The sequence below is a fragment of the Ranitomeya variabilis genome, chromosome 2 (assembly GCF_051348905.1).
Source record: "Ranitomeya variabilis isolate aRanVar5 chromosome 2, aRanVar5.hap1, whole genome shotgun sequence".
NCBI classification, from domain to species: Eukaryota; Metazoa; Chordata; class Amphibia; order Anura; family Dendrobatidae; genus Ranitomeya; species Ranitomeya variabilis.
This window is the reverse complement of record NC_135233.1, coordinates 871116172-871141393: the sequence shown is the minus strand read 5'-3', so window position 1 is coordinate 871141393 and position 25222 is coordinate 871116172. Positions and strand designations below refer to the sequence as shown.

Genomic DNA, 25222 nt, shown 5'->3' with positions numbered 1-25222 from the left:
GTGTAGAGTATTTTATAAAGATCCAAGATTTTAACTAGATGAAAAATGTATTTTCATTTGAATAGTAAACATTTATTTTTAACAAGAAGTTTAAGAAGATACTTACGGCCATCCATCATCTGAGACTCTCCAACTATTTCCAAACTCATTAACATTAGTTACTATCATGCCATTGGGTTTCATGAAGTCATCTTGGTGGTTATCATTGTAGGTACCGCACAATCCACATAGTGCATCCTTGTAATACTCTTTCACTCTCACAAATAATTCATGATCCCCATTAAACTGGACCTCAAGGCCAAAGTCTGTACTGACGGTAACATAGGGGCCATTTTGTGTGATGATTATGCCTGACACATTAGCAGGTAGAGTGACAAGCACTTTATTAACCTAAAAAAGGGACATAAGAATGGGTGATTGATGTTTGCTGAACAATGATAGACTTCATTTTTAGTATACATATTATTACTTAAACAGGCAAAGATAATGCCTCCTCTGTATTTATACTGCAATGTAACAGTCTTACATACCAATAGAATACATTAATTGAAAGCATCAATAAAAGTTTATCTACATTTCTATATTTTCTTACTTGTACAATGTTGTTCTTTCCAATGTGGATCTCTATTCCATCAACAGTCAGAGTAACAGAATTAATGGCTGTCCAGCTTGGGTTTCCTCTGTGCTCATTGCGAGTGGTGACAGTGAAGTTACGAGATGTATTAGCACAAGTCTGTACCACAGTATATGTACATGCACCCTGGAAGTGATGGACTGTGCCATCAAAGGTGGAATAGTGGGGATCTCCATAAATGTGGCAGATTGCTGTACTTGGTTGGTAGCAGCCCAATAATCCATCTTGCACCTTACAGATTTCATCTTCTGCACAGGACATTGGTGAACAGCTAACAGTATTGTTTCCCAAACAAGTACATTGATTCTCACAGTTACCTTGAACGAATTGTTCTCCTTCCTGTCATTATAAAACAATATTAAAAAGAATGTGGACACAAGAATCAGCGTAATATAAAGATGGTAATAGGTCTCTGCCTACCTTATAGTACACATCATTGTACAAACAGCCACAATGTGACTCTGGTACACATGTTCCTCCACTGATGACATATCCAGGATCACACACACAGCCTTCAGAACATGGCAAGCTGCAGTTTCCTGTAGGGTATGGGTCTACGCATGTCGCGGGACATGCAGATGCACATGTGGTAAAATGACTGTTTTCTGGACATTCAGGAGCTAAATGAAGAAAGATTTGTTAATGATACAATTAATCTAGGTGGTAACGTTCTCTTTTCTTGTTTTAGAAGATTAAGGCTAAGTGCACACGTTGCAGAATTGCCGCGGAAATTCTGCAACTCCTGCAGCAGGAATATCGCATGCGGAATTGGCATGCATATTTCCACTAAAAACTACCATTTTGCAAGCGTAATTAGCTTGCAGAATGCTATAGTTTTCCAAGCGATCTGTAGCATCGCTTGGAAAACTGATTGACAGGTTGGTTATACTTGTCAAACATAGTGTTTGACAAGTGTGACCAACTTTTTACTATTGATGCTGCCTATGCAGGACCTGGGATGATGTCACAGTCATGTGACCGCGACATCATCCCAGGTCCTTCGCACACAGCATCCCTGGGAACAGAAGCCGCCGCGTGCACCGCTGAGAGACGGGAGGGCCATCAGAAGGTGAGTATAACACTATTTTTTATTTTAATTATTTTTTTAACAGTGATATCGTGCCCAGTCTGCGGAGGAGAGTCTCTTGTCCTCCACCATGGGTACCATCCGCGCATGATCCGCTTACTTCCCGCATGGTGGGCATAGCCCCATGTGGGAAGTAAGCGGATCAATGCATTCCTATGTGTGCGGAATCCCCATGATTCCACAAATTAATGAACATGATGCATTTTTTTCCGGAAGGCGTTTCCACTCAGGAAAAAAACGCAGCATGTGCATACAAAATGCAGATTGCATTCTTTTAATAGGATGCTTAATGTGGGCGTTTTTTTGGTGGTTTTATCACGTTTCTATAGCGAAAAAACACGAAAAATCAGGAACGTGTGCACACAGCCTAAAACATACATGTGAAGATACTTACGACAGAATGTGCCGTTTCTCCAAGATATAGAGATGCCTTCCTTCTGGCAAGCATCAGCATAGGCCGCTAATAGACTGCAGAGGGTTTCTGGATCTCCATTAAGTGCACACATGTCAAATAGGCAGCTTTCCATGAATCCACCGGGACCGATGACTGAATTGCAAATATGGAAAGGACCGTCTTTACTTATTAGAAGACCACAGAAGGCATCACTTCTATACAGCTCCTCATCCTCAGTGGTACAGGATGGTGGTGGTGAGGGCTCAGGGTCATCTGGACTACAAAGTGGATCATCATCTTCTACAATCCAGCTGTGTCCTAGCTGTTCAGAGTTCTCTGCTTGCAGTCCGTTAGGCATCATGTAATCATCTTGTTTCCGGTTGTTAAAGTTACCGCACATCCCGCAGGTTAGGCCAGAGTAGTTGCTGGGAAGTTTCACCTCCACAGAAGTATCTATGTCATATGATACAGTCAACCTAAAATCTGTCTGGAGGCTGACATATTTTCCAGTCCATTTAACAGTCACTGCTCCTTCAACTAACGTGACTGGAAGTGTAGTCCAGATTTCATTGACCTGTGAAACATTACAAAAAGTTGTAGAAATTAGAATAAATTAACATTTCTTCAATTTTATTTCTATTTCAGGTAAAACCAAGTGGCAAATATAAGTGACTGTTTTTTGGAAACAAAGTATAATTTCATAATTCCTGTCTAGAGAACATCAAATACTTCTTGAACATATATAATGTGTACTGCACACTTTCCTTTGGAGTAAAAATAGCACTACTCACCAAAACACGATCTTTTTCATTTTTCACCATTTGAACTTTTTGCCCATAAACTTCGACAAGAACATATTTCACATACGACACTGTGGGATCTCCTCGATGTTCATTCTTTGCTTCAATATTGAAATACTGTGGAGAAGAAGAACTATTGCACAACTTTGCAAGGGTGTATGTGCATAGACCCATGAAGTTGTGGTTCAGCCTATCGAATGTGTCGTAGTGAGGATCATTATGGACCCGACAATATCCATATGTGAAATAGTGGCATCCTGGTGCACCATTTGAAATTCCGCAATACTGGTTGTCGGGACAGGAATCGCTGGCACATACTAAGCCACTTCCAGCTGAGGGACATCTGCACTTTGTAGAGCAAGTATCATCAGTCCAGAATTCAGAGTCTACAGGATAATGCTTATCATCATCCCAGCATCCACATTTGTCTTCTGGAACACACTTGTTGCCATATAGGACATAACCTGCATCACATATGCAGGATTCAGTACAGGGAAGAGAGCAGGTGTCTGGGGCTGCTGGGTTGACACAGGTAGCTGGACAGGCTGTTCCACAATGCTGAAAGTGACTGTTTGGAGGACACTTTGGTTCTGCAACCAATAAAGAATGTAGTTTATAAAACAAGTTAAATCTATCAAAATTCTAAAATAATTTATATACTTTTCATTGAACCAATAAACAGTTTCACTACTGACTCCTGAATTACTGAGGATAAATGTAGCAATTTAGAAGTTACTAACATCTTCATAGCTGGATATTGTTGGATAGTGCTTGTATAACCAGGCCATTTTATAATTATAGTTTTCAGCTGTTTGTGAGATGTTAGCATTGTTCTTTTTTATTGTTTACTGTTCATTGTGTAGTAAACTGACCATCACTCCTGCATAGCTTATCAGCATTTCGCTGAAGTAAGAAGGCAACCCCACAGTACAGGGATCCAGGACAGATCCAATACAGTGCAATAGAAAAGAACTTCTAAGCACTGATCTTGTTCTGCTGCTTGGCAGGAGTACTCAGTCTCCATGGCGAACAGTATTATACAAAATAAATGAAAATTATTTCAATCTCTACAATGGCAGAAAGTGTCAATAAGCTAAAAAATGCAAATATGCTTGTGTCCAAGAATACTCATTTATGAAGAGAAGGAACAACCCTTTAAGTACTTGAGTACCATTTATCACAGATCACAGTAAATAAGACCTGAACCTGCCACTCAATTATTTAAGGATTTTTTTATCTGTTAATCACTCAGAAGATCACACTGCAAACACAATGATTTCATCACAACTATCAAGTATTGAAAAGAAATCTTCAAAGAGAGAAAATTCATTTTGTAGACTGTCACCAGATTTTCATAGGTATGCAATGATTGACTTCAATAAACACACATAACGTGTGAGATTAAAGACAATAATTATATATTTAGCAGAAAAATCAGAATGCCTTTGGCTACCAATAAGCACTGGGAATATTTTAATTAAATAATTATATTTTTTTATTTTAGTTGATATACTGACATATGAAGATTAATAATATGTGTTCCCAAGACTTTTAGTAGTGGATGAATAGTATACCACTTAGTGTGTATTTAATAATAATGGAAGTGCATATGAAGAGGTTTAAATGGGTAATAGACATAATCTACTTACGACAGAAAGTGTCATTTCTCCATTGTCCAATAGTAACATTTTGAGACTGACAAGACTCAGCATAGGATTGTAGACTATCACACAGAATCTCCCCATCCAGGTTGGTTTCACACAAATCATATGCACAGTTATCAAAGTAAACTAGAGGATTGATAACATCGTGACAGTCTTTGAATGGTCCATTCTTGTCTGTAATGATTCCACAGAAGCTGTTACTGGCAATGGTTTCTTTCTCTTCATCAGTACAACTGGATGGATGGTCAACTCCTGGAGTACAGCTTTAAAATAAACCAATAAATACATATCACTCATCAACACAATTAGACATAAAAAGACAGAAATGAATTTATAAGAAAAAATATACACTCAAATCAAAGTTAGAAATATGTTACCTTGTATCATTATCAACCTGCCAACTGTTTCCAAGACTATTTGAGTCTGGTTCTAGTGCACCATCTGGATTCAGGAAATCATCAGCAGCATTGCCATTGAAGTTTCCACAAAGTCCACACACTTTACCAGAGTAGGATCCTGGGATATTTACTTGGACTTTGTGGTTTCCATCAAACTTCACTTGCAGTCCAAAGCCTGTGGTCACCAACACATTTGAACCACTGATGAATACATCAACATCAGGTGCCAAATGTATCGGCAGTGTCACTGTCTGTCCATTAACCTGTAAAATATAAATGTTTAGAGAATTCTTAAAAATAATTATATAAAAACAAGGTAAACATATTTAACTTGCCTTGGTGGCTAGTCTTTAGCTTTCGACCTTTTAGAAAAAGAAGACCTTTTTTACCATTAGCAAAGCTTATCTATAGAGACATACATTTTTCTTATCATTCTGTTTTAACATTGCATCTCATATATGTAGCATGACTTTTTAAAACAATAAGTATAATATCTGACCACAGATCAATAGTGATTAGCTCTTCTGTTTAGACTTCACCGTGCTCTTTTCAAACAAAACGCACATAATTATTCAAGAGGAAGGGGTTGTGAGTCACTGAAACCTCGTATGATGGAGGGTCTTAGTGTATGGTACATTCGTGATTCAAATTGCTATGAATGTTGGATATTGAATGAAAATAAACATAGGAAAAAGACAATCAATTTGGCTACAAGGAGTGAGTTGTAAGTTTGTAAATAATTCTGACGCAAAAAGTGTCCTGTGGATGAATATGTGTTGTATGGCTTTTTATATTTGTGTTACTGGAGCTCCACAATATCTGATAACACTGTATTACAAAGGTTTTGTCCCTCGGACAATTTTGAGAGTTCCTGATAGATTTTATCATGCTGATTTCAGGAATGACTTCAGAATTTTCCTATCACATATCATAATTCTAAAAACTCATATATGAACTTTTTCTGAAACAGTATATTCTGAACTTTCCACTGAAATAACATAAATCGCTGATCTACACATATGCAAGCACTTACTATGTGGCATGTGCCCGCAATAGGCGCAGGTGGAATCGCGATCTGCCCGTGCTTATTAACTAGTTAAATGCCGCTGTCACACTCTGACAGCAGCATTTAAAAAGTGCTTCCGGCCATTCCACCGGAAATGCGGGCACCAGTGACCCCCATCACATGATCAGGGGTCAGCGGTGCATTGGCATAACAACCAGAGGTCTCCTGGATACCTCTATGGTTGTTGATGCCAGATGGCTGTGAGCGCCACCCTGTGGACGGTGCTCATAGCAATGTTGTAATTCTACTACATAGGGGCTATCTGAGCATCGCCTCTATGTAGCAGAGGCAATCAAGTTGTGCTACCTTCTAGCCTCCCATAGAAGCTATTGAAGCATGGGAAAAGTAAAAAAAATGTTTTTAAAAATATGAAAAAAAAAAAAATATATAAAAGTTCAAATCACCTCCCTTTCGCCCCATTCAAAATAAAACAATAAAAAAACTAAGCCTAAACATATTTGGTATCGCCGCATTCAGAATCACCTGATCTATCAATTAAAAAAAGATTAACCTGATCGCTAAATGGCGTAGCGAGAAAAAAATTAAAAACGCCAGAATTACGGTTTTTTTGGTCGCCACAACATTGAATTAAAATGCAATAAAGGCCGATCAAAAGAACGTATCTGCACAAAAGTGGTATCATTAAAAAGTCCCACAAAACATAAGCCCTCATATGGCCATATTGATGGAAAAATAAAAAAGTTATGGCTCTGGAAAGAAGGGGAGCGAAAAACAAAAATGAAAAATCGAAAAAAGCTCCAGTCATGAAGGGGTTAAAAACCTTCTGTGATACAAACTTTTGGAGCACATATTCATGTTTAGCATATCAAAATGTATAAGATACAATAACATTTTCTCAGGGGACAAGAACTTCCCTGAAATTTGTTGAGCAGTGTAACCTGTAGGTTGGCCTTGTCCCATAAATTTTGTAAACGTTGAACTATCTATTGGATGTATTAATCCTAAAAATGTATTACTGTTATTATCTTGTATCATTTAGTCCTAAATAGATTTAGGATAAATTCTCATACTCTATTAACCCCTTAGTGACAGAGCCAATTTGGTACTTAATGACCGAGCCAATTTTTACAATTCTGACCACTGTCAATTTATGAGGTTATAACTCTGGAAAGCTTCAACGGATCCTGCTGATTCTGAGATTATTTTTTCGTGACATATTGTACTTCGTGATAGTGGTAACATTTCTTCGATATTACTTGCGATTATTTATGAAAAAAATGGAAATATGGTGAACATTTTTAAAATTTAGCAATTTTCAAACTTTGTATTTTTATGCCCTTAAATCAAAGAGATATGTCACAAAAAAGAATTAATAAATAACATTTCCCACATGTCTACTTTACATCAGCACAATTTTGGAAACAATTTTTTTTTTGTCAGGGAGTTATTAGAGTTAAATGTTGACCAGCAATTTTTCATTTTTACAACACCATTTTTTTTAGGGACCACATCACATTTGAAGTCATTTTGAGGGGTCTATATGATAGAAAATAACCAAGTGTGACACCATTCTAAAAACTGCACCCCTCAAGGTGCTCAAAACCACATTCAATAAGTTTATTAACCCTTTACGTGCTTCACAGGAACTGAAACAATGTGGAAAGCAAAAATGAACATTTAACTTTTTTTTGCAAACATTTTACTTCAGAAACATTTGTTTTTATTTTCATAAGTGTAAAAACAGAAATTTAACCATAAATGTTGTTGTGCTATTTCTCCTGAATACGCCGATACCCCATATGTGGGGGTAAACCACTGTTTGGGCACACCGCAGAGCTTGGAAGAGGAGGAGTGCCGTTTTACTTTTTCAATGTAGAATTGGCTGGAATTGAGATCGGACGCCATGTCGCGTTTGGAGAGCTCCTGATGTGCCTAAACAGTGGAAACCCCCCACAAGTGACACTGTTTTGGAAACTAGACCCCTTAAGGAACTTATTTAGATGTGTGGTGAGCACTTTAAATCCCCAAGTGCTTCACAGAAATTTATAAAGTAGAGCTGTCAAAATAAAAAATCCTTTTTTTTCCCTCAAAAATGATTTTTTAGCCTGCGATTTTTTATTTTCTCAAGGGTAACAGGAGACATTGGACCCCAAAATCTGTTGACCACTTTGTCCTGAGTACCGTGATACCCCATATGTGTGGGGGGGCACTCTTTGGGCACCCATCGGGGCTCGGAAGAGAAGGAGCACCGCTTGGAATGCAGACGGGATGGTCTGCGGGCATCATATTGCATTTGCAGAGGTCCTGATGTACCTAAACAGTAGAAACCCCCCACAAGTGACCCCATTTTGGAAACTAGACCCCCCAAAGAGCTTATCTAGATGTGTGGTGAGCACTATGAACCCCCAACTGCTTCACAGAAGTTTATAATGTAGAGCCATGAAAATAAAAAAAATCATATTTTTTCCACAAAAATGATCTTTTCACCCTCAAATTTTTACTTTCACAAGGGTAACAGGAGAAATTGGACCCAAAAGTTATTGTGCAATTTATGCTGAGTAGGCTGATACCCCATATGTGGGGGTAAACCACTGGTTGGGCGCATGGCAGAGCTCAGAAGGGAAGAAGCGCCGTTTTGGAATGCAGACTTTGATAGAATGGTCAGCGGGCATTATGTTGCGTTTGCAGAGCCCCTGATGTACCTAAACAGTAGAAACCCCCAACAAATGACCCCATATGTGGGGGTAAACCACTGTTTGGGCAGAGCTCGGAAGGGAGGGAGCACCATTTCACTTTTTGAGCGCCAAATTGGCTGTGGTGTTTAGAGACCCCCTGATGTACCTAAACAGTGGAAACCCCCAAATTCTAACTTCAACCCTAATCCCAACACACCCCTAACCCTAATGCCAACCCGATCCATAATCCTAATCACAACCCTAACGATAATCACAACACTAACCCTAAAACAACCATAACCCTAATCAGAACCCTAAATCCAACACACCCCTAATCCTAAACTCAACCCTAACCTCAAACCTAACCCTAATCCCAATACACCCCTAATCCTAACCCTAACCTTAACCCTAATCCCAAACCTAACCCTAATCCCAAACGTAACCCTAATGCCAACCATAATCCAAACCATAACCCTAATCCCAACTCTAACCCTAACTTTAGCCGCAACCCTAGTCCTAACTTTAGCCCCAACCCTAACTTTAGCCTCAACCCTAACTTTAGCCTCAACCCTAACCCTAAATTTAGCCCCAACTCTAACCCTAGCCCTAATTTTAGCCCCAACCCTAACCCTAGCCCTAACCGTAAATTTAGCCCCAACCCTAATCCTAAATTTAGCCCTAACCCTAACCCTAAATTTAGCCCCAACCCTAACCCTAGCCCTAACCCTAGCCCTAACCCTAACCCTAAATTTAGCCCCAACCCTAACCCTAAATTTAGCCCCAACCCTAATCCTAGCCCTAACCCTAACCCTAAATTTAGCCCCAACTCCTCTAGCTGCCGGCCGGCAGATCATGGCGGGCGCACTGCGCATGCGTCCGCCATTTTCTTACCGAAGGAAGAAGCCAGCGGCCAGGAGAGGACACAGGAGGACCCAGGGACACTGGTGGTAAGTATGATATGGTCCCCGAATCCCACTATTTCTCTGTCCTCTGATGTGCGATCACATCAGAGGACAGATAATTGCACAACGCTGATGTGCTGATGTGAAATGGCAAATCGCGTTTTGGTTTTTTTTGCGACCACCAATGGTTAATTACGGCGATCGCAACTCGGGGTCGGTAAAAAAACCCCAAATCATGTTCTCTGGGGTCTCGGCTACCCCCGGTAACCGAGACCCCAGAGAAAATCTGACTCTGGGGGGCGCTATTAACTTTTTCCCCAGCGTTGTTAATTAACGGCGCTGTGGTTTAAGTACCCTTAACTGCCGCCATTAAAAAGCATATCGGCGGTCGTTAAGGGGTTAAGTTATACTGAACTGCTAGAGATATAATTACTATAAAACAATCATAAAAAATAGATTGCAATAACATTATGTAATACATTAGTTAGCAAATTGTTAGGAACTGACCTTAACAACTCTATTCTTTTCCAGCGTGATCTTGTATTCATAGACATACACATTTACATATTTGACATAGGACACTTTGGTGTTGCCTCCCCTGTTCTCATTTGCCGCTTCCACATTGAAGTCTGTAAGGTTTCCTTCATCTTTGCAGAGTTTGGATAAGGTGTAGGTGCATGTTCCCATAAAGTTGTGAACCTGATTATCAAACGTGTAATAATGGGGATCACCACTAACTTCACAATTACCTTTCAAAAGTAAAATGTATCATATGTTAATTTAAAATAATGCCATTTTTGATAACACCAAACACACAAGTACTTTGAAGCAAAAAGTCAATGAATAAAATATTTTTTCTAAAAAATTTTCTAAATTCTATTCTTTCCAAGGTGAACTTGGAAACTTAACTTCATGCTACAACACACCATGTGTCAGTATATAGGACTTCACAAAAGATCTTATGCACATCTTAGCTAATTATTTACATACATGTTAATGACTGTTGCATTAAAAGCTAGCAAAACAACACTGTAATGTTGTAAAATGACACTATTGTTCTTTTTTATACAAATCGTCACATTTTATTGTACTATAATACACGATCACCAGTGTGAGCCCAAACTAAGCCTCTAAGATAGCAATAGCAGAATATATATGTATATACAGTATATTTATTTTTGTTTATCTAATTTTTAAAATACTGGATATGTTAAATTACTCTGGCAACATACCAGAATCTGGTGGTACGAAAGGTGTTGTGGAAAATGTTGTTTGAGTAGAACCTGAAAGATACAACATATATCATTTATTTTCGACTCATACTGTATATGTATATTAAATGATTTATTAAATGAAACATGTAAGTAAGGTAGTTTTAGAATAAACATATAGCAAGTCCAGTAGTTCGTGAAAAAAATTTTCATTTCAGTTCACAGGTAGGCATAAGCTAAAATTTAAGGCAGTGTAAGGCAAACAACAGGAAATTAAAAATAAGTGATGCAGGAATATTGACTTTGCATTTCTTAAAGCGTTTGTTTCTTATTCAGGAACACGATAATAAAAGTGATTAAAAACAATACAAATTTCCTTATTAAAGATGAGCAATCTTTTGAATTCAAATTTGTCAGCTTTGTCGAATTTTTCAAAAAACTATACTTACCAGTCAATCAATTTGCAGAAAATTGCAAATTTTGCAGGGTCTACAATTCCTTTGAATTGCATGGGTAATACCCCGAGATCTCCTAGGACTGTTTTAAACTCTATTTAAGCTGTTTTACATATTCACAGCTTTAGTAAAGTCAAAGTAACGTCAATACATATGGCTATAGGTAAATGGATGCAAACCTCTGGTAATCAATAGCCTTTTTAAAATCTCTCTGTACATCAGTCTTTTTATGCTTTTTAAAACACTACAAGGGAGAGTACAAGACTGCCATACCAGAATGTACACACAACCAAAGTACATGGAGGAAGCCTCGGGTGATTGCCTGGCAAAGATACAAATATGATCCTTCTTTGGGGAAGAACTATATGGTTTGTTGTTTGGAAAATGAAAAAGCCATAGCTTTTTAACAAACCATCTAAAAATTACTACTTTTTGTGCACAGTAATAGCTTTACTGTATGGAAAGTAAAGGATCAATGGCTTTAAAAAAAAAATTGGAGCAATTTCATGTTTATAAACTACGTGCCGTGCAGAGATCTCAACAGAAATACAGTAAATCTGTAGAACTCAATGGACAGGCTAGGAATGTGCTGTTGCCTATTGTCAGTGGTTGCTGCATCAACTACAAAGTACACATTATTATGGGACAGGCAAGCACATGCCCGTCAGTGTTGGACTAGCACTGGCAGTCTCAAAAGCAGAAAAAAAGGCTTTGATAAGACTTATAGATTGGCTATCCAATACTATGTCAAGTGATAGCTGCAATGCATCATGGGGAGGTCAGCACTGTCACATCTGTTCTCATATAAGACTTAATTTGCTAGTGTAATTTCTGTTTAGTGTAAAACATTAGCAGCCATTTCTTTGGCAATCTGATGATTTCAAATCGAAGATTGTGGGAATTCGGCCATATTCACCAAATTTCTTGAAATTCGACACAAATTTGATTCACCAAGAATCAAGTCGCTCATCTCTATTCCTTACCAGAAGATGATTGTGGAATTGTTGTGCCTGGTGTTTGTGGCACTGTGATTTCTACAGTGTGCTCAGTAGGTGGAAACAAAGTGGTAGAACCTGGTGAAGTAATGGATGTGTTTAGATTATTTCTATAATGCCACAAATTTTCCCTTCTGTTGTTCCACTTTCAATGTTGAGGAGTGCATAAGTACATTTTTTACTTTACAATAGCTCATAAACCATGGAGTAAAAGAGAGCACAATAATAAAAATAAAACAAACAATTAAAGGTTTCTTACTAAAGATGAGCAAATATTTTAAATTCAAATTTGTTAGCTTTGTCGAATTTTTCAAAAAAACTATATTTTGCATCCAATTATTTTGCCATAAATAACAATTTTTGCAAAGTCTTCAATTGCCAGCAATTACATGTGGAATACTCTGAGGTCTCATATGACTGAATTATACTCCTTTTAAGCTTTTTTAAACATGCATAGACTCAATAAAGTCAAAGTGACCTCAACATATATGACTGTGGGTAAATGGACTTTAATTGGTGGTAACCAACAGCTTCTTTTATAGCACTCTACACCAGAGGTGTCAAACTGCATTCCTCGAGGGCCGCCAACAGGTCATGTTTTCAGGATTTCCTTGTATTGCACAGGTGATAATTTAATCACCTGCACAGAATGATTCCAGCACCTTGTGGAATGCTAAGGAAATCCTGAAAACATGACCTGTTGGCGGCCCTCGAGGAATGCAGCTTGACACCTCTGCTCTATACCATCAGACTTATTCTGCTCTTTCAAAGGTAAAAATGCATGGGGAAAATGACTGCCATGCCAGAGTGTATGCCAAGTTGATGGAAAAAGCCATGGGTGTTTGCAAAGCAAATTATCACTCTTTGGGAAATAGCAATAGATTTGATATTTGTAAAATGAAAAAGTAATAGCTTTTTTGACAGCAGCAACATCTTTGCTGTTTGGAAAGTAAAACATTAATGGATTTAATAATGCTTTTTTTGGGAATAGTTTTATGTCTAATAACGTGGTGCAGGATAGCCTTCCCTGCAGATGCACAGTAAAGCTGTAGAGCTCAAGGAGATGACCACTAGTGTAGGACCACCACTGGCAGTCTCAACAGCAGCAACAACAAGTCTTTGGTAACCCCTCTTTATAGGCTGTCTTATACCATGTGAAGTGTTTCCTACAAAGCATTACATGGAAGCCTGCACAGTCACATCTGATGTTAATTAAGACTTAATTTGCTGATGCAAATTTCTCTTTTTGTAAAAAGGCATTAACCATTCACACTGTTGAATTTGCAAATGATTGGAATTCACCATTTCCTGCGAATTTCCTAAAATTCGACACAAATTTGATGCAACAGGAATGAACTTGCTCATCTCTAATTCTTACCAGAAGATGATTGTTTGATTGTTGTGGCTGGTGTTTGTGGCACTGTGATTTCTACAGTGTGCTCAGTAGGTGGAAACAAAGTGGTAGGACCTGGTGAAGTAATGGATGCTTTTAGCCAGATTATAAAAGTTGTAGTTCTCATGTTATTAGAGCTGAAAATATAAGGTAGATCTTGGATTTTTTTGCAGCATTGGAAGTCGTATTTCTTATGCTGCCGATAGACTATTCAGGTGTTGATAATTTCATGACCAGACTGATAACGAGCTGGAAACCTGGGATGTGACAAAACCTTCTACATGAGTAAAAATTGCTGACTTTTAAGAAATGAATGAAAACGTTTTGGAGGAAATTGCTTAGTTTATCATTTAGGGCGCACGTATGCTAAAGATTTTAGTGCAAACAACTAATTTTTTGTGTTCCTGTTTTGTCTTTTAAAACTCAAACTGATGCCAAAGTCCCTTAGTTTGCATCAGCCTATATACTTTATAACAAAATAAATATTACTAGTTTTGGGTAACCTTTATAGGTTTCCATTCTTTAAAAATACTGTAGAAAAAGATGAATGATGTATTCATAGAGCAATAAAAATTCCAGAGAAACAATAACTGAGACACTAGATACATTTCACAGCAAGAAAATAGCATTATGAAGGTGCCCAGTTATCGTACTCAATGCTTAGCTACCAGGAGAAAATAACATAATTCCTCCTAGTAACCTTCGGATTTCAGTCATACAAGCGTGGGTGAGAAGCTACAGTCAGCGCTTGAAGCAGCAGAACCAGGAGTTGACTAGCTACAGTTGACAATAAATTCTAATATATATATATATATATATATATATATATAAAATCATTGAATATTGCTAATTCTTAGATCTACAAAAGCTTATGATTTTTTTTTTTAAACTCTATATATTATAGGGGTTGCTATGTGATGATAATCAGAAGCGATCTGGGTCCCGAGACTCTCGCGATCGGTCAAAACACTGCTTCAAATTGCACCTCTTCTACATTTATTGGTCACACAGTGGGGTGTATAGGCTCAATAATAATTTTATAGGTTTGTCAATTGATCTGTGTTAAAAAAAATGTATGAACCTAGAGACTTACTATTGAGCCTGCACACTGTTCACTGTGTGCAGCCCATACTGTAGCCAAGCTCTTCAGAGCCAGTGGCAGAAATAGCGGAATAGCCACTTCTCAAAAGTGTGCCATGAGACATTTCTCAAAGTAACAATACCAGGGTGTATGATGCTCGTGCTATGGTGATCATCCTCACTGATGGCATGTCAAGATGTGTAATTGCGTGTATTTATCTGTGCGTCGCTCATACTCAATACTAACTAAATGTTTTGAAAAAAGGTTCATTTTTGATAACTTTCATATTATTAATATGTCCATCCATCTTGTGATTTCCGTAACTCCACACATTTTCACTCTTGCTGTTGCAGCTTCAATATTGAGGAGTGTATAAGTACATTTTATTTCATAGTAGCTCTGGATTATAAGTAATCACAATAATAAAAATGATTACAAATAACACAAGGTTATTTCCTATTATTATTTACTAAAGATGAGCAAATCTTTTAAATTCAAATTTTTTAGCTTTGTCGAATTTTCCAAAAACTCTGCTTTGCAGGGAATAAATTTGCTGTAAATTGCAAATCTTGCAAAGTATCGTATTGCCTGGCATTACATATTTAACACTCTGAGGTCTCTTTGGACTGTATTTAGAGTTTGATGGGAATATGATGGGACAGGAAAGGAGATGACGGTCAGTGTAGAACCAGAAATGGCAGCCTAACCAGCAACAACAAAGGCACTGACAGCCCTTCCTGATTTACTCTTCCGGTCCATATGAAGTTATAGCTGCAAGGCATTATGGGAAGTTGGTTGCAACTGATGTCACATAAGACTTAATTTGCTTATGTAACTTTCTGCTTTGTGTAAAACAGTAACAGGCATTTATTTCCGCAATTCAAGTATTCAAATTGCAGACTGTTGGAGTTTGTCATTCCAGCATATGTCTTAAAATTCGGCATAAATTTGATTAAAAAGAATCGACTTGCTCATCTCTATTCCTTACCAGAAGATGATTGTGGAAGTGTTGTGCCTGGTGTTTGTGGCACTGTGATTTTTATAGTGTGCTCAGTAGTTGTAACCAAGGTGGAAGAACCTGGTGAAGTAATTACTTAGATTTAAAGAGATGCAGTTTCAATGATTTTAGAGCTTACAAATATTAGGTAGATTTTGGTTTTTGTTTGCAGTAGTTCTACTGTTTCCCTTTAAGCACCTCTAAAACCATTTTAGATAGTTCCGTGTTTAATCATATTTTTCAAACCATGCCACATACTTCATTAATATCTAATAAAGCAAAATGGGACATGCAAGGAAGGATGTATTAAAATTGAAAAAGTTAATTTTCCATTTAGTTTCAAAGTTGTTATTATTATAGTGCATTTGTCAAGTTTGGCCTTAAATTTTCCCTATTTTTAACACTCATTGTGCAATGCATTAAGATTGGCATAGGGAACACAAGTCTTAATGAAATGCTTGATAGAATACAGTCTTCTAATTTATTAATATATCAGTCTCATCTCTTACACAGTGTTAGGAATGACGTATATTTCTTCTTTCACATCAGTGGTGTTTCTTATGATGAATTTGATGAGTGGGTATTACTACACCCAGACCACCCAGGCTACTGGTGTAGCTGCTGGGACTGGAGTGTAAAAACAAATAGTTGTAACATTTTTGCGCATCTCCCAAGTTGTGGAAAATTGTTATAAATTATTAGGGTGTTTATGCCAGATTTCTGGTGTATGCACTTTAATGAATCTTCCCCCTCAGTTTCTGTTCCTGGGCTTCTTTAGCCGGAAACCACTTTTAATATATAGTGCTCAAAAAAATAAAGGGAACACTAAAATCCCACATCCTAGATATCTCTGAATGAAATATTCCAGTTGCAAATTTTCATTCATTGCTTAGTGGAATGTGTTCAGAACAATAAAGCAACAATTATCAATGTAAATCAAAATGAATATCCCATGGAGGTCTGGATTTGGAATGATACTCAAAATCAAAGTGAAAAATCAAATTACAGGCTGATCCAACTTCAGTGGAAATGCCTCATGATAAGGAAAAGATGCTCAGTATTGTGTGTGGCCTCCACATGCCTGTATGACCTCCCTACTGTACAATGCCTGGGCATGCTCCTGATGAGGTGGCGGATGGTCTCCTGAGGGATCCCCTCCCAGATCTGGAATAAAGCATCCACCAACTCCTGGACAGTCTGTGATGCAATGTGACGTTGGTGGATGGAGGGAGACATGTTGTCTCAGATGTGGGAACATGCGGACCAGTCCATAGCTTCAATGCCTTCATCTTGCAGGAACTGCTGACACACTCCAGCGACATGAGGTCTGGCATTGTCCTGCATTAGGAGGAACCCAGGGCCAACCGCACCAGCATATGGTCTCACAAGGGGTCTGAGGATCTCATCTCGGTACCTAATTGCAGTCAGGCTACCTCTGGCGAGCACATGGAGGGCTGTGCAGCCCTCCAAAGAAATGCTACCCCACATAATTACTGACCCACTGCCAAACTGGTTTGCTGAAGGATGTTTCAGGCAGCAGATCACTCTCCACCGCATCTCCAGACTCTGTCACATCTGTCACATGTTCTCCGTGTGAACCTGCTTTCATCTGTGAAGAGCACAGGGCGCCAGTGGTGAATTTGCCAATCCTGGTGTTCTTTTGCAAATGCCAAGCATCCTGCACAGTGTTAGGTTGTGAGCACAACCCCCATCTGCTAAGATTACAGAAAGTACCACTGTAAAAATGCACACCACACAGTGGTCATCTGTGGACATCGGGCACTCAGACCATCCTCATGGAGTAGGTTTCTAACTGTTTGTGCAGACACATGCACATTTGTGGCCTGCCAGAGGTCATTTTGCAGGGCTCTGGCAGTGCTCCTCCTATTCCTCCTTGAACATAGGCAGAGGCAGGGGTCCTGCTGCTGGGTTGTTGCCCTCCTACGGCCCCCTCCACATCTCCTGGTGAACTGGCCTGTCTCCTGGTAGCACCTCCAGCCTCTGGACACTACGCTGACAGACCCAACAAACCTTTCCACAGCTCACATTGATGTGCCATCCTGGATGAGCTGCACTACCTGAGCCACTTGTGTGGGTTATAGAGTCCGTCTCATGCTACCACGAGTGTGAGAGCACAATCAACATTCAAAAGTGACCAAAACATCAGCCAGAAAGCATTGGTACTGAGATGTGGTCTGTGGTCCCCACCTGCAGAACCACTCCTTTATTGAGGGTGTCTTGATAATTGCCAATAATTTCCATCTGTTGTCTATTCCATTTGCACAACAGCATGTGAAATTGATTGTCAATCAGTGTTGCTTCCTAAGTGGATGGTTTGATTTAACCGAAGTTTGATTTACTTGGAGTTATATTCTGTTCGTTAAGTGTTCACTTTATTTTTTGGAGCAGTGTATATTTCTACAGATACCGCCAATACTTAGCTAATGCAATTAATTGTACACTCTAGACAATCAGCCCGGTAATTTCACAAAGTACAGTGTAATTATTCATGCAATGTGCTTTTCTCTACCTGTGTCATTATTAGCTAGCCCTTTTGACTCCCAGTGACAATGGGTCATTTAATTCATTTAATTTTAACGGTAAACTGTGCATTGTAAAAGACTCGTAAAAAAATGTATTTTTTCAAAATAGAAAATCATTTCCAGCTTCCACCAGCTAGTGATTACTACACATTAGGACTTGCTTAACATTTGTTAGTTATGGCCTAAGTAGCAATGTTTTTAAGTTATTCTTGTTATCCTGGAGCACTGCATTTGAAGGGTTAGACATTTTCATTATTCTGTATACATTTGCAAAATATTAATGAATTGAGCATTTTGCATGTATAGCACTTATACAACAGGTTTTTTTTTTTTTAAATAAAACATAGTTCACCAGCATGTAGCAATATCTACAACTGTACCTGGATCTTTGGTTGATGTTATCGGAGGTTGTGAAGCAGAGATGAAGCTTGTATGGGGTGGTGAAGTAGGTGGTAAAGCTGGAGTGGTTGATGGTCTATTTGGGTCTGTAAACAGTATAAATTTGAATGATCAAATTCATTACTGAAATTATCCCACGAATCTCTTTTACCCAAAAAAGAGAGGCTATCTTACCACAAATTGTGTTATTTATCCAGTCTCCCAAATCCACACCTAAGGCTTCACATGCTGCCGCATAAGCAGCAAGGACACTGCAAATCAAATCATCATCTCCACCAGTGACACACTGATCAAAGATGCAGCTCTCAAAATAGTGATTGGGGCGAAGAACACCATGGCAAGGTTTGAAAGGTCCATCACTTTGTCTAAGAATCCAACATTTCAGTTGGGCCTCTTGCAATATAGCAGGAGGACAGACTACAGGAGGTGGTGGAGTAGATTCACATCTGAAAAGCAAATTTAAGAGATTAATACATTTATAATCTTTAAAAAATAATTAACGGTATATCAGGACTTTTGTTGATTTTAGCCTAGCTGATCATGTGTTTGTTGATGTTTCATAAATATAATGTCTTAATCTATGTTGAATATGAACTCAGCAGCAGCAGCATGTAAATCCAACAGAGATCTTCATCACAGAGAGCTATTTTTCCATGCCATACACTTGAGGAACTCCCACTGGGCTGCTCACTGCCAACTTCCCCTCACCCCTCTCGGTCGGCTTGAATTAGAGATCTGACCCTCTTTGTTTATAGGCAGATCTGTCAATTAAGCTGAGCTAGGTGGGGAGAAGAAAAGTTGCATTTGAAGAAAATGGGCAATGATTTATAATAGTTAAGTCAATAAATTATAGTAAATACTATACATAATCCACATGAATTATAAATGTTATACTTATTATTTCTCCCACTCATTCTATCACCATGGAGCCAGGACAACTTAAGAGGGCAACGATACAAAAAGTTGTAGTAGGAAACTGCAGTGCAGTCCTCTGAATTAGGTCCTGTTCCAGGAGGAGCGATAGATGCTGCGGTGTAGATAGTGTATCCCCAGCATTCTATGATGTCCATTTTGAGACTCCTCTCAAACTAAATTAATCAGGAAGTGGAAAAAAAGCACATTTATGGACTGGTAATATAGAGAGATGTGTAGGGTATTTTATAATGATCCAAGATTTTATCCAGATCAAAAATGTTTGTCCATTTAAATAGTAAACATTTATTTTGAGCAAGAAGTTTAACAAGATACTTACGGCCATCCATCATCTGGGACTCTCCAACTATTTCCAAACTCATTAACATTAGTTACTATCATGCCATCAGGCTTCATGAAGTCATCACGGTGGTTATCATTGTAGGTACCGCACAATCCACATAGTGCATCCTTGTAAAACTCTTTCACTCTCACAAATAATTCATGATCCCCATTAAACTGGAGCTCAAGGCCAAAGTCTGTACTGACGGTAACATAGGGGCCATTTTGTGTGATGATTATGCCAGACACATTAGCAGGAAGAGTGACAAGCACTTTATTAACCTAAAAATGGACATAAACGTAGGTAATTGATGTTTGTTGTTCAATGATAGTCTTCATTTTTAGTATACATATTATTACTCAAACAGGCAAAAGATAATGTATCCAATGTAACAGTCATACATACCATTAGAACAAATAAATTGAAAGCACTAATAAAAGTTTATCTACATTTCTATAAATTCTTACTTGTACAATGTTGTTCTTTCCAATGTGGATCTCTATTCCATCAACAGTCAGAGTAACAGAATTAATGGCTGTCCAGCTTGGGTTTCCTCTGTGCTCATTGCGGGTGGTGACACTGAAGTTACGAGATGTATTAGCACAAGTCTCTACTACAGTATAAGTACATGCACCCTGGAAGTGATGGACTGTGCCATCAAAGGTGGTATAGTGGGGATCTCCATAAATGTGGCAGATTGCTGTGCTTGGTTGGTAGCAGCCTAATAATCCATCTTGCACCTTACAGATTTCGTCTTCTGCACAGGACATTGGTGAACAGCTAACAGTATTGTTTCCCAAACAGGTACATTGACTCTCACAGTTACCTTGAACGAATTGTTCTCCTTCCTGTCATTATAAAACAATATTAAAAAGAATGTAGACACAAGAGACAGGACTAATATAAAGACAGTAATAGGTCTCTGCCTACCTTATAGTACACATCATTGTACAAACAGCCACAATGTGACTCCGGTACACAAGTTCCTCCACTGATGACATATCCAGGATCACACACACAGCCTTCAGAACATGGCAAGCTGCAGTTTCCTGTAGGGTATGGGTCTACGCATGTCGCAGGGCAAGCAGACGCACATGTGGTAAAATGACTGTTTTCTGGACATTCAGGAGCTAAATGAAAAAAGATTTGTTAATGATACAATCCATCTAGCTGTTAATGTTTTCTTGTTCGATAAGATTAAAATATACATGTGAAGATACTTACGACAGAACGTGTTGTTTCTCCAAGATATAGAGATGCCTTCCTTCTGGCAAGCATCAGCATAGGCTGCTAATAGACTGCAGAGGGTTTCTGGATCTCCATTAAGTGCACACATGTCAAATAGGCAGCTTTCCATGAATCCTCCAGGACCGATGACTGAATTACAAATATGGAAAGGACCATCTTTACTTATTAGAAGACCACAGAAGGCATCACTTCTATACAGCTCATCATCCTCTGGTGTACAGGATGGTGGTGGTGAGGGCTCAGGGTCATCCGGACTACAAAGTGGATCATCATCTTCTACAATCCAGCTGTGTCCTAGCTGTTCAGAGTTCTCTGCTTGCAGTCCGTTAGGCATCATGTAATCATCTTGTTTCCGGTTATTAAAGTTACCGCACATCCCGCAGGTTAGGCCAGAGTAGTTGCTGGGAAGTTTCACCTCTACAGAAGTATCTAAGTCATATGATACAGTCAACCTAAAATCTGTCTGGAGGCTGACATACTTTCCAGTCCATTTAACAGTCACTGCTCCTTCAACTAACGTCACTGGAAGTGTAGTCCAGATTTCATTTACCTGAGAAACATTACAAAAAGTTGTAGAAATTAGAATAAATTAACATTTCTTCAATTGAAACTTCTATTTCAGGTAAAACCACATGGCAAATATAATTGATTGTTTTTGGAAACAAAGTGTAGTTTCATAATTCCTGTCTAGAGAACATCAAATACTTCTTGAACATATTTAATGTGTACTGCACACTTTCCTTTGGAATATATATAGCACTACTCACCAAAACACGATCGTTTTCATTTTTCATCAGTTGAACTTTTTGCCCATAAACTTCGACAAGAACATATTTTACATACGACACTGTGGGATCTCCTCGATGTTCATTCTTTGCTTCAATATTGAAATACTGTGGAGAAGAAGAACTGTTGCACAACTTTGCAAGGGTGTATGTGCATAGACCCATGAAGTCGTGGTTCAGTCTATCGAAGGTGTCATAGTGAGGATCATTATGGACCCGACAATATCCATATGTGAAATAGTGGCATCCTGGTGCACCATTTGAAATTCCGCAATACTGGTTGTCGGGACAGGAATCGCTGGCACATACTAAGCCACTTCCAGCTGAGGGGCATATGCATTTTGTAGAACAAGTATCATCAGTCCAGAATTCAGAGTCTACAGGATAATACTTATCATCATCCCAGCATCCACATTTGTCTTCTGGAACACACTTGTTGCCATATAGGACATAACCTGCATCACATATACAGGATTCAGTACAGGGAAGAGAGCAGGTGTCTGGGGCTGCTGGGTTGACACAGGTAGCTGGACAAGCTGTTCCACAATGCTGAAAGTGACTGTTTGGAGGACACTTTGGCTCTGCAACCAATAGAGAATAGATAAGAAAATTACAGAACATTTTTAAAACTTAATCTGTTTTTGATAGATCAAGACTTGTTTTAGTTATATCAGGGTGACAGTTATTTTTTATCTAAGCATATTCTTTCTACTGTATCTTTGATAAATCTGATATTCAGTTAAATATATCAAAATTCTAAAATAATTAACATACTTTTCATTGAACAAATAAACTGTTTCACTAATTACTCATGAATGACTGAAGATACATTTAGCAATTAAGAGGTTATTCCCATCTTCATAAATGGATATTGTTGGACAGTGCATGTAAAACCGTTGTATTTCAGAAATTAACATTATTCTTTTTTATTCTTTACAGCTTGTTGTGTAGTAAACTGACCATCACTCCTGCATAGCTTGCAAGCACTGTGTTGAAGTTTGGTGGTAATCCCGAAGTCCAGTGATCCAGGACAGATTCAGTACAGTGCATACAAGCTCAATGGAAAAGAACTTGTAAGCACTGCGCTCATTCTGCTGCTTGGCAGCATTAGTCAGTCTCCATGGCGAAGTGTATTGTACCAAAAGAAATGAAAATGATAACAAACTCAATAATGGCAGAAAGTGTCAATAAGCTAAAAAAATGCAAAGATGCTTGTATTTACAAGCACTGTCCAAGAATACCCATTTATAAAGAAAGGAACAACCCATTAAGTGCTTGAATAGCCATTTATCACAGGTTAGAAGAAGAACTAACTCACCTACTCTATTAGTTAAGGATTGCTTTTCATCTGTTAATCACTAAGAAGATTACACTGAAAACACCATGATTTCATCACAACCATCAAGTACTGAAAAAAACCTTCAAACATGACTAACGTTTGTCACCAGATTTTCATAGATGTATAGCTTCAATAAACACACATATTGTGTGAGATTAAAGACAATAATTATGTCTATTTCGCAGAAAAATCAGAACGCCCTTGGCTACCATTAGGCACTGGGAATATTTTCATTAAAACATATTCTTTTATTTTATTTGCTATACTGACATATGAAGATGATTAATATGTATTCCCAAGACTTTTAGTAATGGATGAAAACTTTACCACATAGTGGATACACATATTCAGTGTGTATTTAATAATAATGAAAGTGCATATGAAGAGGTTTAAATGGGTAATAGACAGAATCTACTTACGACAGAAAGTGTCATTTCTCCACTGTCCAATAGTAACATTTTGAGACTGACAAGACTCAGCATAGGATTGTAGACTATCACACAGAATCTCCCCATCCAGGTTGGTTTCACACAAATCATATGCACAGTTATCAAAGTAAACTAGAGGATTGACAACATCATGACAGTCTTTAAATGGTCCATTCTTGTCTGTAATGATTCCACAGAAGCTGTTACTGGCAATGGTTTCTTTTTCTTCATCAGTACAACTGGATGGATGGTCAACTCCTGGAGTACAGCTTTAAAATAAACCAATAAATACATATCACTCATCAACACAATTTGACTTATAAAAAACAGAAATTAATTTATAAGAAAAAATATACACTCAAATCAAAGATAAAAAAAAAAATATGCTACCTTGTGTCATTATCAACCTGCCAACTGTTTCCAAGACTATTTGAGTCTGGTTCTAGTACACCATCCGGATTCAGGAAATCATCAGCAGCATTGTCATTGAAGTTTCCGCAAAGTCCACACACTTTACCAGAGTAGGATCCTGGGATATTGACTTGGACTTTGTGGTTTCCGTCAAACTTCACTTGCAGTCCAAAGCCTGTGGTCACCAACACATTTGAACCACTGATGAATACATCAACATCAGGTGCCAAATGAATCGGCAGTGTCACTGTCTGTCCATTAACCTGTAAAATATGGATGTTTTAGAGAATTCTTAAAAATAATTATATAAAAAGAAGTTAAACACATTTTATTTTCTTAGGTGTCTAGTCTTTAGCTTTAGACGTTTTAGAAAAATAAGACCTTTTATAACATTAGCAAAGCTTATCTGTAGAGATATAAAATTGTTTTTAACATTCTGTTCTAACATTCTCTTATATGTAGTATGACTTTTTAAAACAATATCAGACTGTAGAAGGATTTAGTGGACAACTAGCACATTGCCGACAGAATGGAGATGTATATATCAGTATGGTACAATAAGGTGGTGGTTTATTTCAACACGTTTCAAAGTATATAACTTCTTCCGGAAAAACTACAGATATCTACTGCATCCTATACTGTGATATACGTCTCCATTCTGTCGGCAGCACGGAATATTGCCCATTAACTCCTTCTACAGTCTGATGGTCGCTTCCTGACCCGTGGATCCGCTGCAGCTGATATTCTGCATTAGATGCATCTTTAATAGATTGAACAGGGGAGTTTAATCTGAGTGCTAAGCAACTGTATTTCTTGGACAAGACCCTATTTGCACTGTTCTCCTATAGCTTCTTGGTTTTTTTTAAACAATAGGTATAGCATCTGACCACAGATCAATAGTGATTAGCTCTTCTCCTGTTTAGACTTGACCATGCTCCCTTCAAGCAAAAAACATATAATCATCCAAGATGAAGGGGTTGTGAGTCCCTGAAACATCGCATGACAGAGGGTCTTGGTGTATGGTACATTAGTGATTCAAATTACTATGAATGTTGGATATTGAATAAAAATAAATGGAGGAAAAAGTCCAACAATTTGACT

The 25222-nt window shown here is 38.1% G+C and overlaps 1 protein-coding gene across 6 annotated transcripts in view; it reads right to left on the bottom strand.

Annotated features, from left to right (window-relative positions):
* LOC143808059 (IgGFc-binding protein-like) overlaps positions 1–25222 on the bottom strand; it is a 210735-nt gene that overhangs the window by 137570 nt on the left and 47943 nt on the right. For 4 of the 6 annotated variants that reach the window (XM_077290315.1, XM_077290318.1, XM_077290320.1 and 1 more), the window contains 20 exons: positions 24101–24384; positions 23702–23979; positions 21926–22524; positions 21135–21708; positions 20841–21040; positions 20378–20758; positions 19908–20191; positions 18830–19101; positions 18637–18741; positions 13621–13710; positions 12231–12320; positions 10814–10864; positions 10089–10330; positions 4957–5240; positions 4565–4842; positions 2907–3505; positions 2116–2689; positions 1055–1254; positions 593–973; positions 107–390 (listed from right to left, as the gene is read on the bottom strand). In XM_077290315.1, coding sequence (XP_077146430.1) covers positions 107–390; positions 593–973; positions 1055–1254; positions 2116–2689; positions 2907–3505; positions 4565–4842; positions 4957–5240; positions 10089–10330; positions 10814–10864; positions 12231–12320; positions 13621–13710; positions 18637–18741; positions 18830–19101; positions 19908–20191; positions 20378–20758; positions 20841–21040; positions 21135–21708; positions 21926–22524; positions 23702–23979; positions 24101–24384 — 6050 coding nt within the window. The remainder of the gene's footprint in view (positions 1–106; positions 391–592; positions 974–1054; positions 1255–2115; positions 2690–2906; positions 3506–4564; positions 4843–4956; positions 5241–10088; positions 10331–10813; positions 10865–12230; positions 12321–13620; positions 13711–18636; positions 18742–18829; positions 19102–19907; positions 20192–20377; positions 20759–20840; positions 21041–21134; positions 21709–21925; positions 22525–23701; positions 23980–24100; positions 24385–25222) is intronic. The other 2 variants (XM_077290316.1, XM_077290317.1) reach the window with 2 other exon arrangements.